Here is a 15,909-nt window from a genome sequence, read left to right as displayed (position 1 = left end):
GCATATGAGCACAATTGTGATATTTTAGGTTTTATGATGGGGTCATTGAAAGTATCATGAGAAGCAGCATGACACCAGAGATGTTGGTAATAATTTAGCATTTCTCAGTGCATGTGGTAGTGCTAATTCCAATTATAAAGAGAAGTACCAAAGTGGAATTCATTATGATTAAGAACTTGCTATACTATGTGTGAATTGTTTATAATAGGCATGTCTGGTATAAAATACAAATATTGAAGCAGAAAAAGATGGGATATTCAAAGCTCAGCTGGGTTCCCTTAAGCCTCTTACCTTACAAAGTTAAACAAGAATAGAAGTGTTTCCTAAAGTCAAGGTATTATTTTTAAAAAGCATCTAATAGCTATGATAGCTGCAGGAACAATTTTTTAAAGTAAGTTTTGACAACCCACAGGATCTGCTCATGTTGGTTTAATATACAACTAACATATTCAATGAATTAGCATAACTCAAAATGATTTATACAAACATGATAATTTATTTTATTCCAATTTACATGTAACATCATAGATTTAAAGTATGTGTGTGGGGAGAGAGAAAGATACAATAAATAAAACTAGAACCATGACAAGGAATTATGAGCTATAAGAAAAGAAGTCACAAGGAGGTGTCCTTATGTAAAAGGAAATATGTGATAAACAACAGTGGAGGTGGGAATGAATGTGGTTATAAGCTGTGATCTTTCTTCAACAGGATCTCCCTTCACCAACACTACTCAACACATTCATCTCAACTCATCCAGGTTCTCCCTTCTTCCTGGAAAACATACCGATTGATGCCCAGGATGTGCTGAACGCTGGAGCCAAGGCTAGTTCTTATACTCTATACATTTCTTCTCCCATCTGTTAATCTGTATGCTTACCAATAGTTCCATGTGTTTTTTTCTCCCTCAAAACATGTTTATTTAATTTGTGCTTGTTATTGTAATTATTTAAGTAAATATTAAGTAAAATAATGAAATATGAGTAAAACAAGAAATAGTTGTTGTTCTATACAATCTAAATGGAAAACTGCTATGTAAACAATTGCTATTAGATGATGTGGGTATAAAACAACTTTAAAAGATGAGGATGAGAGCAAGGGGATGAAATCTACACTCTAATTTTGTAGGCACTTTTAATTTCTTGCTCCACTTTTTAAAAAAAATATATATTTTATTGATTTTTTTTACAGAGAGGAAGGGAGAGGGATAGAGAGCTAGAAACAGAAATGAGAGAGAAACATCGATCAGCTGCCTCCTGCACATCCCCGACTGGGGATGTGCCTGCAACCAAGGTACATGCCCTTGACCGGAATCGAACCTGGGACCCTTCAGTCCCCAGGCCAACGCTCTATCCACTGAGCCAAACCGGTCAGGGCTTGCTCCACTTTTTTTAATGGGAAAATAATAATACTAAATATTAATAACAATTGCTAATTATGAATAGACACTTAATATGTTCCAGGAATTTGTCTAAATACTTCACATACTAGTATATTGAACTTTTACTCTTTAGATTAACTTGAGTTAATACTATTATCATCCTCCTTTCACAAATGATGGAAACTAAGGCACAGATCGTTAGTTTACCCAACATTACTTCCTCATAGAGGTGGAGGGGCCCAGCCAGTCTGGCTCTTAATTGCATGCTGTACCGTAGTTCATCCATGAATGAAGGCATCCAACTCCAGTCTGGGGCTCACAGAAGCTTTAGACCTTCAGCAAAGGATTAGGAAACAAATGTTTCATTCTAGGTTTTAGATTTTAAAGCAAGTATAATTTTTTTATGATTTCCTTTGCTTTAACTGACTTTTTAAAATTTAATCAAATACCAGTCCAATTGCATCAGCTAGAAGATTTCGCCTGACCTAGAAAGGAGCAGGTAAAGGACAGTCTTAAATACCAGAATGGAAGTTGGAGGTCTGTATACACTGGAATAGGGAATCATTGTAGTTACTTTTTCTAAAAGAAAAATTTTAAATTATATTAAATTATAATTCTATAACCTGCAGGCCAAACATTTGATGCATTTTCCTAGTCTAATTTTTATTAGATATATGGAAATATAATTTATTGGAGGATTACTAAATATCAAACCCAAACATCACCTCATCTGCTTCTAACCATCCAGGCACATAGAAGTTAAATGACTTGTTCAGGGTCATACAGCCATAATTTAAAATCTGCTATTTACATCCCAGAAATGATGGCAAAGCCCAATCTTAACTACAAAACTACTTCCTCTCTCCCCCATTTAACATAGCTTCAGCGTTTTCCAGACCATTAACAGTAATAATGTTCTCGCAATCTTGACCACTTATTGCATATATACACCATGATTAGTTACTTGAGTAGGAACATGACATGATTTAATGATGTGTTAGAGGAGTAATCTGGCAGTGAGGCATGGATTATTTTAATGGAAACGGAAATAATAATACATGTGAACAGAATGGGAGAACTCACTTGGATAATATACCAATTACTGTATAAATTTAAAAGGTGGTTTGGTTACTATTTAGATGTAAAGTTTTATCAGCCTTAGGATATAGTCTTAGACCCTTCCCATCCATCCATTCATTAATTCATTAAGTAATTCATTTATTCAACAAACATCTACTAAGCATCTACTATGCAGTAGTGATACAGTGGTTAAAAAAAAGAAACACAGGCTCTGCCTTCACAGAGCTTATGTTCGAGTGGGGGAGACAGAAATTTAATAAATGAGGCCACAAATAATGAACTATCCTTGTAGTGTGCTATCAAAGTACAGGAAACTATGAAAACACATAATAATGGGTCCTAGTTGTTTTTGTTTTGTTTTTTTGTTTCTCTATAATGAGAGCACTCAGGTATTTAACCATGAGATAATAAAAATGAGTATCTGAGTAATACCTGTACACTTTTCATTAGCTCATTTGGCCTCCACAACACCTAGCAAAAGTGATATTATGTCTTCTTCACAATGTTTTATTAAAACTCTGTAAAATATTTGCTGAGCACCTACTATGCACTGGGCTCTGTTTGGGAGTGGGGCATGCAGCAATGAACAAGACAGATCAGGTCCTTGCTTTGATGGGGTTTGGATAGCACCTTCATGCCCACCTCTGCTTCTGAAACAATCAATTATATTTTCCCTCACATGGGGATTCATCCTATTTATTATAACTTCCGAGGGTTACTGATTAGTAATTGTCATAGGTAAAGACTTACGATGGTATGTTTAAAACACTGTCAGTAGTGCCCAGCAGACAGAAGCTCAGTAAATTATTAGTAAGTTTGCTAACTATTGTTAGAAATCCTATTATTATTACAATGTTTAATGTCACATTCTTTCTGGTACTATGGATTTCATTTCTTGAATTAAATTCCATACATTTATTGCAAGCCTATCATGGGATTTACATACTCTTTCATGGGAATTATGAGATCAACAAAGAAAAACCTCTTTTAATATTGTCTAATTCTACCTGCCGCAGCCAGGATAAGCATCGTCCTCTGTAAGCTTCAGTTTCCTCTAATTTTCATGAAAACTGATAAGACCTATCTATTTAGCTGTTGTTTGAATTTAAAACGAGTGGGGGAAAAGTTGATTGGGAATGCTTGGATATTATTTTAAAAAGCAGAGTATCACCTAGAATTTGAACAAGTGAAAAAAAAATGAGGCATATTCTTATAGCAGATTCAATTAGAAATTGGTTTATGTTTTGGGGAGAAGTTAGGTAACTTATGGTATATATATATATAATATATATATATATATAGTATTTATCCTATATAATAAAAGGCTAATATGCAAATTATCCCCTCTGGAGTTCGACCAACCAAGAGTTTGACCACTCGCTATGGCGTGTGCTGACCACCAGGGGGCAGCACAGGGGAAGGAAGGCCCTGGCCAACAGCCAGCAGCCAGAGAGGGGAGGCCCTGTAGGAAGCCACTAGGGACCCTGCCCATGCACCAATTTCATGCACTGGGCCTCTAGAATATAAATAATTCCTAGCAGAATATTTAAGCATAGTTAGAAGGGTAATCACATTGGCATGAGTTATTTAACTGCCTTTTAAAACATGCATGACAGCATTGTACGCTTGGGTCTTGATTTTCTCCCTCCTGGCACTGCTGCTGGTTTGGGAACCCCGCCCGTTGCAGGCACCTGGTTCTAGGCCTGGAGAGGTGGAAGGTGGGAACCGAGCTGGCCGCTTAGCGCTCAGAGCACTGTGCGCCCCAAGGCCAGGGCCTTCCTCGAGCAGGCTGGCACCAAGTGAAAGGAAAGGAGAAGCCGTCCCTCGTGCATTCGGAAGAAGGCCGACACCTGGGTTGCTCAGCACCCTTCATAAAGTTCCACCTTGGCCAAGGTTTGGGTGCCCTCTCCCTTCTGGGGCTGCGAGCGTCTCTCCCTTTGCCAAGATGGCGGCCCTGGAGGGAGCGCGCCTAGGGCGCCTTGGGGCGAGCAGCTGTCCGAAAGCCTCGTCCTCTCCTGTCACACCCGACCACCCCCGGGGCGCGACGCCCCTCAGGAGCTAGGAAGGGCAACAACCCGAGGCCCCGAGCGAGACCCTTTGCCAAGATGGTGGCCGCGCGGCGTCAGCGCCCTTTACCAAGATGGCGGCGGCGGCTTCCGGCACCCGCCTCCCGCTCCTCTGGAAGATGTCAGAGCAGAGGCGGCCGCGTCCGAATCCGCGCGGCCTGCGGAGAGAGTGGCTGCGCCGCGCTCCGGGCACGGACAAGGTGGAGCCGCGGCAGCCTCCGCCCCCGGCAGGAGCTGGCCAGCGCTGTCACCTGTGGGGGCGCACGAGTTACCTCCCGAAACCCTAAAGCCACACCGCACCACCTTCCCCCGAGTCGCAAAAAGCATAGTATGCGCCGCACCAGGTAGGAGGTCGGTCCCCGCGGCGCGCCAGCCCTCCGGACGCAGCGAGTGGGGCGGGGGGCTGGGCGGGCACCTCCCGGGGGACACCCGGCCCCGGCCCCTCTCCTAGGGGGCTGGCCATGTGTTTCCCCGGGACCGCAGGGGAGACGCGTAACGGAACAGCTGGAGGGAGCTGAACGCTGCTGTTTGGAAGCTGCGTGCGTTTGTGTCATTAGTGCGGGCTGGGGTCCCAGCGACACGAAAGGGTGGGCGGCGCGGGGAGTCGCGTGCAGCCCAAGACAAGATTGGCGGAGGGGCCGTCCCGGCACGCTGGGAAGCGGGTCCCGGGAGGGTGGCAGGGGAGGTCAGGAGTTTGGGGGTGAGGGCGGACTTTGCAAGCAACTTACTATTTCGCCTACAACTTGCTTTTAGGCCTGCCACCCCCCGCTTTCCTTAAAAATAATGCAAAAAAAAAGTGCAAAGAAATACAGCTCGCTGGAGGTTTTGCTTCTGGCGTGCAACTTCCTTCAAGAGTGAGCGCGCTGGGAGGGAGGGTGGGGGTTGAACTTGGCAGGCAGAGCCTCCTTCTGCCGCCGCCGCCGCCTGGGAGACTCGGAGAAGAGGGTGGGGGCCGGCCGGACGCGGGGGAGGGTGGGTTCTGCTGGCAACTTCTCTCCGGGGGCGAGCGCGCGGCGGCGGCGGGTGCAGACCCGGCCGCCCAGACGATGCGGGGGTGGGGGACCTGCCGGCACGCCACTGCCCCCGGGCCCAGAGTCCGTACGCGCCGACCCCCTCCTCGGTCCGGCTCTCCCCGGGGCCTCCCCAGAGGGCGTGTCGGGCTGGCCGGCCCGGAGCGCGGCTGAGACGCCGGGGCACCGTTTCCGTGCCACCCCGTGGCCCCGCGCTCAGTGACACACTTCGCACAACACGGCCGGGGGGGGGGGGGGTAGGGGCGGCGGCGCGGACCACCCCCGCGGCTCCTGCGGGCCGCGCCCAGGCCCCCCTCGCCAGCCCGCTGTCAGCCGCAGGGGCGCCGGCGGCGATTGCGGCCGAGGGACAGGGCGAGCTCCCTAGTGGGTCGGGAGTCGCGGAGCTGGGCGGGGGCGGGGAGGAGGCCGAAGAGAAACTAGAGAAACTCGGTTTCCCTGCCGAGCGCTCGCTGACAGACTAGGTCCGCCCCCGCCTCCTCTCCTTTTTCCTGGGGGTCCGGTGGGCGACGACCACCCCCGCGCGGCCCGGGGGCGGCGGCGGGGTGCCCGGGCGGGGGCCACGCCGGGGCCGCGGGCGTGCAGGCGCTGTCGGGGCCGCGGTGGAGGGGCCCGCGCGGAGGGCGTGGGGGCAGGGGCTGCGGACACCCGTGCAGTTGCCGAGCGTCGCCAACAGGTTGCACCGTTCCCCGCCGCCGCCGCGCGGCCCCTTGGGCGGGGAGCGCCCGGGGGTGGAGTGGGAGCGCGTGTGTGCGAGTGTGCGCGCCGTGGCACCGCCTCCGCCCGCCCCCCTCCCCCCTCCATCCCGCTCGCTCGCCGCGGCTGGGCGGCCCTTTCGCGTGTCCGCACTCCCTCCCCTCTCCTCGCCTCTCCTCCTCCTCCATTTTGCGATCTCGAGTCGGTGACGGGAGCCCGAGTCGCCGCCCGTCTGTCGGGGACGGGTTCTAGTGGGTAGAAGGAGACGCCGCCCGAGCGGCCGGAGCGAGCGGCCAGGCGCCGGGAGGAAGGACGCGCGCCCGAGACCCAGCCCGAAGAGACAGGCTCGGGGCGGGGGCTGGCTTGTCAGCCGAGAAATGCTGGAGTTTCTTGGATAGGGGCTTCCCCCCCACCACCTATGGAGAAGGGGGCGGCTATTTACTTCCTTTTTTTAGGGAAAAATCTCTCTTTCACATGCTAAGTTGTTTATCTGGGCTGCGTGGAAGCTGCGGACGGTGGTGGGTGAGCGGCGCCTCCAGCAGAGAGGTAAGAGCGGGCAGCCCGGGCCAGCGCGGGCGCTCCCTCCCCCGAGGTGCGGTTCGGGGGCCGCCGCGGGAGCCTGCAAACTTTTATTAGCCTCGGGGAGCGGGGGTGGGGGCCGGCGAGGCCCGGTGGCGGTGACGAAAGGGCAGCGCGCGGGTGCCAGCGCCGGGCTCTTCCTCTCCCTGGGCCGCCGTCCCCCGGTCGGGCCGAGGGGGAGGAAACTGGGCTCTGACTCTGCGAGTGGAGCCCGGGCTGGCTGCCTCGGGGTTCCAGCCTCTCTTTTTGTTGTTGTTGTTGTTTTCCAAGTCCCCTTCCTTTCCCTTCCCGGGGTGGGGGTGAGGTGGGGGGGGGGGACGCCCAAATACCCATTTTTATGGTGAACACCAAGCCGCTTCTGAATGCTGTTCGCCAGAGTGTTTCCACTCCACCCTGGTGCGCCGAGCGCGTCGGGGTTTCTGTCGAGGCTCCAGCGCGTCAACTTCTGGCGGGCTCGCGGGTGTGAGGTGAGTGTGTGTGAGTGAGTGTGAGTGTGTGTGAGCGCACACGCAGGGGGCTGACCGCCGGCAACTTGGAGACTTCGGCCGGGGCCCGCGACGGCAGGTAGGAGTGGGCGTGTCTGGGGAGAACGCAACAGGTCTTGGCACGTTTCTCTTTAACCTCGCACCCCCACCCCCACCCCCAAGCTGGGGTTTGGCGCTTGGCAGTATTTCCTGCCTGGCTTTTATAAGTGACCCTTTTTCAAAGAGACCCTCCCTGGCCGTCATCGTTTTCTGGAGCGATTTTTTTTGACAAGTCGCGCGTTTGACGTTTGGGTGGCAGGCTCGATCACGGCAGCCTCGCGCTGCCCCTGAAGACCCCCTTGGCGTGGTTCATTGAGGTGTCGGTTATTTGCCACGTAAACTGGGGATACAGCCCTGGGAAGAAGGGATCGTTTTCGTTTTATGAGGCATTGTTTTGGTTTAGAGTTGGAAGGCAGCTGTCAAAACGGCGTGGAAATTCATTAGGTTCCACTTGATGCCTAGTGTTTAAAGATCCTTATCAGATAAGGGGGGGAGCGATAAGCAGTTTACCGTCAAGGTTTGTAGGGACAGATTCCACCCTTCTACCTCCATCGCACTCCATTTTCAGTGAGGGCCAGTGAAGTTTTTTTTTTAAAGTCTCTGTACAGGACAAGTTTCCTTTCATTTGGGTGAGATTTGACTATCATGTCGAAAATACACTTATCAAAGTCTTTGCCGGTTTTTACAAAACATCCTGATTATTAATATACCAGCAACCTAACCGTCCTGAGAATAGGCTGAGAGTTGTCATAGGTGACGGTTTAGAATGCAGAGGAAATTATTCCCAGCATTTTACAGGATTTTTTCCTCCCGCATGGATTTATACGAATATGATTTTAGAGTTCTGGATTTTTCTCTTGTTCAGTAGTTAAAAATTTGGAAAGGAAACGTCTTTTAGAAATATATTGTTTGATACTGAGGGTGTTAAGCAGTTTTAAAGAAATGTAGCGTCCTCTATATTTTATTGTCTTGTACGTATTGAGAGGCACTGCATTTGTTATATTTAAATAAGCTAAAGTTGTAGTGAAAAGCTATATTCTCTTCTGCTTTTTAAAATCTAAATTTTAGTTTGCCTTTATACAATGTATTTCATTTAGTATGTCCAGAATTTGAAGGCAGGCACTGTTCAACAGGTACATTCAATAAGAAATATGAGTTAAAAATAAAAACATATTCCTAGCCTATTGGAAGATAAGCAGAATCATCGTTTATTTTTCAGATAAAATGTGCATGATTTACTAGAAGGTTGTACTAAAGGTTTGAATGTATGACTAGCTAACTAGTAGGAGGGGAATTGGGGAATAATCAGATAAAGAATTCTAGCATAGTATTTATCAAATTTTATGTGTATTGATTCTCAGAAAAGCCTTGATTGAAAAGAGGCAGGAATTTTAATGATCATAGTTCTTTTTTTAATTAAATACTTTGGCATCAACTCTAACCTTTAGAATAATCAGATGTAATGGATTATAATGTCTGTAATTAACAAAGTCACAGTTCTGTGAGTGTCAGGATTAATAGCCAAGCTTAGTTTGATACAATTTTGTTCTCAGCCATGCAAATGGGCTGTATTGTACTTTTACATGTGGCACACTGAGTGGGAGCAGGGGACATGCATGGCTTTTTTATTCTGGATGAAACTACTCGTCTGATAATGAGGAATTAGATTCAGAGTTAACTAAAAGGTTCATTTAACAAGCTCTTACTAATCGGATCACAGAGATAATGTGATTTCATAGCTCATTATGTTCCCCCCCCTCTCTTTTTTTGTAGCTGATATTCATTGATGGACTCAAAGGAATCCTTAGGCTCCCCCAGTAGAGAAGAAATCCCCAGCAGTGAGCTGGTTGGGGAGAGGGGAAAAGTGATGGACTTCTATAAAACCCTAAGGGGAGGAGCTACTGTGAAGGTTTCTGCATCTTCATCCTCACTGGCTGCTGCTCCTCTGTTAGACTCCAAGCAGCTACGACTTTTGGTTGATTTTCCAAAAGGCTCAGGAAGCAATGCGCAGCAGCCAGATCTGTCCCAGGCAGTTTCACTCTCAATGGGACTGTATATGGGAGAGACAGAAACAAAAGTGATGGGAAATGACCTGGGATTCCCACAACCGGGCCAAATCAGCCTTTCCTCTGGGGAGACAGACTTTCGGCTTCTGGAAGAAAGCATCGCAAACCTCAGTAAGTCGACCAGTGTTCCAGAGAGTCCCAAGAGTTCAGCGTCTGCTACTGTTTCGGTTGCCCCCGCAGAGGAGTTTTCAAAAACACACACGGATGCGTCTTCGGAACAGCAGAATTTGAAGAGCCAGCCCGGCACCAACGGCGGCAGTGTGAGGTTGTACACCGCAGACCAAAGAGCCTTCGACATTTTGCAGGATTTGGAGTTTTCTTCTGGGTCCCCAGGTAAAGAGATGAATGAGAGCCCTTGGAGACCAGACCTCTTGATAGATGAAAACTGTTTGCTTTCTCCTTTGGGAGGAGAGGAGGATCCATTCCTTTTGGAAGGAAACTCCAATGAGGACTGTAAGCCTCTCGTTTTACCAGATACTAAACCTAAAATTAAGGATAATGGAGATCTGATCTTACCAAGCCCCAGCAGTGTGACACTGCCCCAAGTGAAAACAGAAAAAGAAGAAGATTTCATCGAACTCTGCACTCCTGGAGTAATTAAGCAGGAGAGACTGGGCCCAGTTTACTGTCAGGAAAGCTTTTCTGGAGCAAATATAATTGGTAATAAAATGTCTGCCATTTCTGTTCACGGTGTGAGTACCTCTGGGGGACAGATGTACCACTATGACATGAATACAGAATCCCTTTCTCAACAGCAGGATCAGAAACCTGTTTTTAATGTCATTCCACCAATCCCTGTTGGTTCAGAAAATTGGAATAGGTGCCCGGGATCTGGAGATGACAACTTGACTTCCTTGGGAACTTTGAACTTCCCTGGGCGATCGGTTTTTTCTAACGGCTATTCAAGGTAAGATTGGTTTTCTATTTCTTAAGTCTGAGACAGATTGGTAGGTTTAAATGTTCATTTGTCTGTTTCTCCAGCAATTAATGTGCTTCTTCATGTGCATAAATTTAAGGAGTTTTTTAAAGTAGACATGGTAGACAGCCTAAGTGGTATTTCTGTATATAACCATTTCAAGTTTTTGTCTGAATATTGGCATTCAATATCCCATTGGCCAATGGTTGAAAATTTTATTTAAAAAAAAATACTGCTCACTAACAGGTACCTTAAGTAAAAATTGTGTAAGTTCAAGGGGTTTTAATGTTTGCAGATACAGCACGTTCATTGTGCATGTTCATTTAAGCTGTTTAGAATACGCTAACATTACAATGAAAAGAACCCTTTATACTTTACATAACCGAGAGTTGTGCTGCTGTATTTGCACATTGGTGAAATGTAACGTGCAATTAAAGGGTTAAAAATTAGAAGTACTAACAATAAGTCAAAGCAATGCAGTGAACAGTGTATGGGACCATAGTATTAGGCATAGGGCTTCCTGACCTAAAGTAGCCAAGTCTTGTTTGCTGATCAGTCTCTTTAAGAAAGGAATTGGTGGTAACATGGTGCAAAACAAAATTTTACTTTCAAATGTTCCCACAAGTTCTTAAGTAGAAACTGATGGCCAATATTGTTAAGCTTCAATTCTCAACGTCATTTGATGCTTTTCTTTGTTTCTTTTTTCTCAGTCATTTATAAGTGTAGTGACATTTCTGTTTGACATCAAAAGGATCTGTTAAAATGGAATTACTGGGGAAAAGTTCTCAATTTAGATGTATCTGTTGGTAGTTCTGTGTCTGCACCCCATCCCCAATTCAGATAAATACTGGGTTGTATATCACATTTTGGGTGTGAAGGAAAATACTTAAAAATGTGATTGTAGAGACAATCAGTGGTGGTTGTTTTTTTTAAAGGCATAGTAGACACAGCAATTTATTTGTACATAAGCATTTCATATCTTTTCTTAAATGTTAGGGATAGTCATTGTTCCCATTAACTAATCACTGGAGATTTTATTTAAAATTTCCTTTAAAATACTTTTTCTGTTAAAGGGATGTCCTAATAGAGGTGTCTCTTCTTCCTCTCAAGTAAAAATTGTATAAGTTCAATGAATACAGCATTAAATAGGAAGCTTTTCTTGTTGGGGAAGAATATTATACTTAGATTTAGGCTATATTTTATTCCTTTAAAAGGCTTAGTTGTTTCTCATCAGAAAAATAGCACCTTGGTTCTTGTGTGTCTAAAGGTAAACAACCTACTACTAGTCTATTATTTAAATAATAATTACCTTCATATAAAAGAACACTACTCCAACTTTGAATTGCTGTCATTCTGAATGGAGGTTGAAAATGTTTTCAGTAAAGAAATTTGAGATGTTTCTTATCACATAAACTATTCTGTTTAAATGTTAGAAGACATGCTGTGTTTTAAATTTTTTAATCTCAAATTTTTGGCATTGGAATTCATGGTTGAATGTGCTTGGTTGATTTGACTAAGCTATCTGTAGGAACCTATCTGTAAGAAGTTATTAATTGTACAAAGTAAAATAATATATTCTAGGAAATTTGGAGGTTATTAATGCATTTTGGTCTGATAATTACCAAGGTATTGTTACTGTTTTTCTTATTATAAAAAAGGCGTGGAATAAGGTTATTTTCCATTTACAATGAACTTTTGTTAAGCCCCATAAAATCTGGGATCTGGAGCATAAGTCAGGTGAACATAGTTACCCATAGGTCATTAAAATACCTTTTATATTAATTTATGACATGTAAAGAAAGTACCTTCATATTTTTAATTTGAACCTCACAGCAACCTTTGATGATGTGGCTCACAACCAGTAGTGTGTGTCCTAGTGATAGGTGTAATATTTTGTAGAGAATTATTTGGTAATGTTTGAAAATTTTATAGCTTTTGGCATTGACATTGGGAATTATGATAACCCAGAACAAAGCTTCTTCCAAATAAATTGAAACAATGTTTCTTTTCTAACCAACATTGAATTACTCTATTGTTTCCAAACAACAACCCTGATATAAACTAAAATTGGTTGCTTTCTCCTCTCTATATGCTTCTTGGTTCTCGCCAAACACTAGGTATGACCATGACCCTGAACGATTAGCAGATAAATCAATATGTTGAGACCACAACTGTATTGAGTATAGACTTTCTGATTTTTGATATAAAAATATTAAATGCTGCCGTAACTGGTTTGGCTTAGTGGATAGAGCGTCGGCCTGTGGACTGAAAGGTCCCAGGTTCGATTCCGGCCGAGGGCATGTACCTTGGTTGCGGGCACATCCCCAGTAGAGGGTGTGCAGGAGGCAGCTGATTGATGTTTCTCTCTCATCAATGTTTCTAACTCTCTATCCCTCTTCCTTCCTCTCTGTAAAAAATCAATAAAATATATTTTAAAAAAATATTAAATGCTAATACCTTCACTTGCATTCCTTTTACATAAAAAGAAATCATAATTTGACTTCTTAAGATGACACCTAAAATTGCTTTTTCTCAGAAAGCTTAGAAAAATTTCAAACTGTTTTGAGGGGAAAGGTAGTTCCTTTTTTTAACTTTTTTTTTTTTTTAAGAATATGTTTTTATTGATTTTAGAGAGAGAGAAGGAGAGAGAGAGAGAAAAAAAAAATCAACTGGCTGCCTCCTGCATGCCCCCTACTGGGGATCGAGCCCCCAACCCCTGCAGGAATGGGAATCCAAGGATGACCTCTTGATACAGGGGCTGACACTCAACCAACTGAGCTATACCATCTAGGGCAGAAGGTAGTTCCTTCTGATGTGTAAACATAGCACAGTTTCCAATTACCACATTAAATTGTAAAGTTATGAATGTTGTGATTGAATATAGTCAAGTTAGAAGTTCATTGATAGTAAAACAAGAGAAATCTTATTGATGTTCATATACATTCATTAAGTAAAATGAACTAGCCATTATAACTTAATATGCTTTTTAAATACTGAAATTCAATAAATTTAGCATAAAGTTGTAACACCGATGAAAGCACATTTCTGCATAATTCGATTTTCAACATTGTTTTACTTTAGCATTAAGGGTGAAACTGCTGAAAAGGGTCACAGAGAAGTAAATGGTTACAGGTGGCATTAGAGCTTTTATTGTGATTGTGTTGAAACTTCGGTGTTAAAAGTTTCTGAAGCATAAGATTATTGGAGAGAAAGAAGGATGCAAGATGAATTTGTAAACTCAGTCTTAGGGTTCAGGGCTCTGATGATTAGCACCTAATGAAGCTACAAAAATTTGTCTATTTTAACCTTTCTCATTAATTGCATGTGTGTCTAATTTTATTAAGATAATGAAAGTGAAGACCTATACAAACACAGGATGAGTGGAGCAAATTCTGTCCCTTGCTCGTTTTTATTATTAACATTGTAGAGAATGTTTTCTCAGAAGTAGAGGAGGCATAAGGAAATGTTTTGTTTTGATTTTATATATCCCCTTTTTAGTCGATACTTCTTTACACTCTTCCTCTCCCCACTCTCATCCCCTTCCATAGGTTCTGGCAATGAGTCTTTCAGTGTCTTTTTAAAATCTTAATATTTCTAATATTCACTCATATAAAATGATTGCTGAATGTTAAAGGAGATTTGCTTTTGCTTATTTATTTTCAGCTTTATGGTAAGAATCTTTTTTTAAGCCCTGTATTTTGTTATGGCTGTATTAGTAAAAGATTAATAAAGGTAACTCACACTGTGTACTGAGGTGTATCAATTTAGTGTGGAATGATTACAGAAATGTGTGACTAATGTGTGGTCAGATTTTATTGAAATTATTTCTGGTGATGTTTCTTTGGCTAAGCCATGATGTTTTTGTAATTGATAACATGATTTTTATTATAATGCTGTTTTGGTTTTGTCTGTTGGTGTTGCAAATATTTTAGTCAGTCTGACCACTTTCAGTATTTTATTGAATGTCTATAAATTTTATGACTTATTCTGAAATACACTTTGCATAAATTTAGGTTAAATGCAAATTGTGTTAATAGTGGAATTCATATGTGGGTAGAGATCACTGTCGGGGCCTTTTGAGATTTTAGAGATTGGATCAAAAGGATTTATTTTAGTATGAGTGCCTGATGTGAAAGAGCATCTGTATTAATTGGTTGGTTATATAAGGCTTATCCACTCTGGACTGTAGGTGATTAAAATAGCCTAGTTGTTAGAAAATCTTAATTTACATTGGGTTTAAAATAAGTCTGGGGCATATTTCTTAATACACATTTTTTCTTACTTTAAAGATCGTACCAAATTTTAATTAGCAGTGAGTTCTCATTGTATACTACTATTTAAGTGAACAAATTAAATTGGAAAAACAGGTTTGTGCTTTTATTCTTCTAAGGACATCCTGATAGTTGTGTAATGCAGTATTTATAGGTATTTGCCAAATTAAAGGGCACTTGCTTCCATATTTCTGAGTCATGGAAAAAAGATATATATTTATTTGAATTGTGTTGCAAAAGAATTTTTAAGAAAAATTTGTTGAATTAAGCTATAACTGAAAAAAATCAATTCCCTATTAACCTTTACAGAAGGGTTTTAAAGCCCATACTCTCCTTATTTTTGTACTTTCACAGAGCCAACTGTTCTCTCTCTTTTTTTCTGGTTTATTCTACGTGGACTTTGTATTTTTCAAGTAAATAAAAATATTCCTGTGGAGGACTTTCATTAAAGAAAAGATCCATTAGTGCCTCCCCCCCTTTTTTAAATATATTTTCATTGATTTCAGAGAGGAAGGGGGGGAGAGAGAGAGAGAGAGAGAGAGAGAGAGAGAGAGAGAGAGAGAGAGAGAAACCTCAATGATGATACGGAAACATGGAGAAGCTACCTCCTACTGGAGATTGAGCCCACAACTGGGCATGTGCCCTTGACCAGACTCAAACCCGAGTCTGCAGGCCAATGTTCTATCCACTGAGCCAAACCAGCTAGGCCTCCTTTCCCTTGGAATTGTGTGTGATTGTTTCTATGCTAAATTGGATTAGAGCTTGACTTTTAATGGTGATTTTTAAAATTCATTTTACACATTAAGGTATAATTTAGAAAATGTTCAATTTTATTGCAGTTCAAATTCAAAATTCATTTTAAACTGTGATTTCAACCCCCAAACAAGTAATTTTTGACAGGTTGTCTCCTTTTTTCCTCACTACCATCACAAATGCCCTTTAAATACAGGATTTCCAATGGAGTTTTTGAATTAAGGAGTGTTATGGGAAAGGCATGGTGGCAGGGTTTGGGAGAGGTAGGAGCAGAAATGTGGAACGGTGGGAGATAAGTTTAGAAATATCAAGAACAATTCCAGAAACCAACAATTTGGCCAACTGTCATTAATTCAGAGAACTAAAAAGAGAAAAATTTGGAGCTGTGTTTAATGTATAAAGGAGTGTATCAGCCAGGATTACACTTTAGTGTCTTTAATTTGAGAAAGAAATTGAAAGCTAATTGTGGCAATATAGCCCTGTTTATCAGGTTATGTCATTGGCTTTTGCTAGACTTTATTACCAAAAAAAGGATGGAATGAACATTTT

The 15,909-nt window shown here is 43.1% G+C and overlaps 1 protein-coding gene across 4 annotated transcripts in view; it reads left to right on the top strand.

The window, feature by feature from the left end:
* The first annotated feature begins 4,732 nt into the window (after positions 1–4,732).
* NR3C1 (nuclear receptor subfamily 3 group C member 1) overlaps positions 4,733–15,909 on the top strand; it is a 104,974-nt gene continuing 93,797 nt past the window's right edge. Inside the window, exons 1-2 of one of the 4 annotated variants that reach the window (XM_059698754.1) lie at positions 4,733–4,871; positions 9,128–10,327. In XM_059698754.1, the coding sequence (XP_059554737.1) occupies positions 9,141–10,327 (1,187 nt within the window). In that variant the 5' untranslated portion in view covers positions 4,733–4,871; positions 9,128–9,140. Of the gene's footprint in view, positions 4,872–5,509; positions 5,622–7,257; positions 7,395–9,127; positions 10,328–15,909 lie in introns of those variants that run through there. The other 3 variants (XM_059698753.1, XM_059698757.1, XM_059698755.1) reach the window with 3 other exon arrangements.

Source organism: Myotis daubentonii, chromosome 5 (genome assembly GCF_963259705.1).
Source record: "Myotis daubentonii chromosome 5, mMyoDau2.1, whole genome shotgun sequence".
Taxonomy (NCBI): domain Eukaryota; kingdom Metazoa; phylum Chordata; class Mammalia; order Chiroptera; family Vespertilionidae; genus Myotis; species Myotis daubentonii.
Note: the sequence above shows the minus strand (reverse complement) of the source record. Positions and strands in the feature narration are given on the sequence as shown.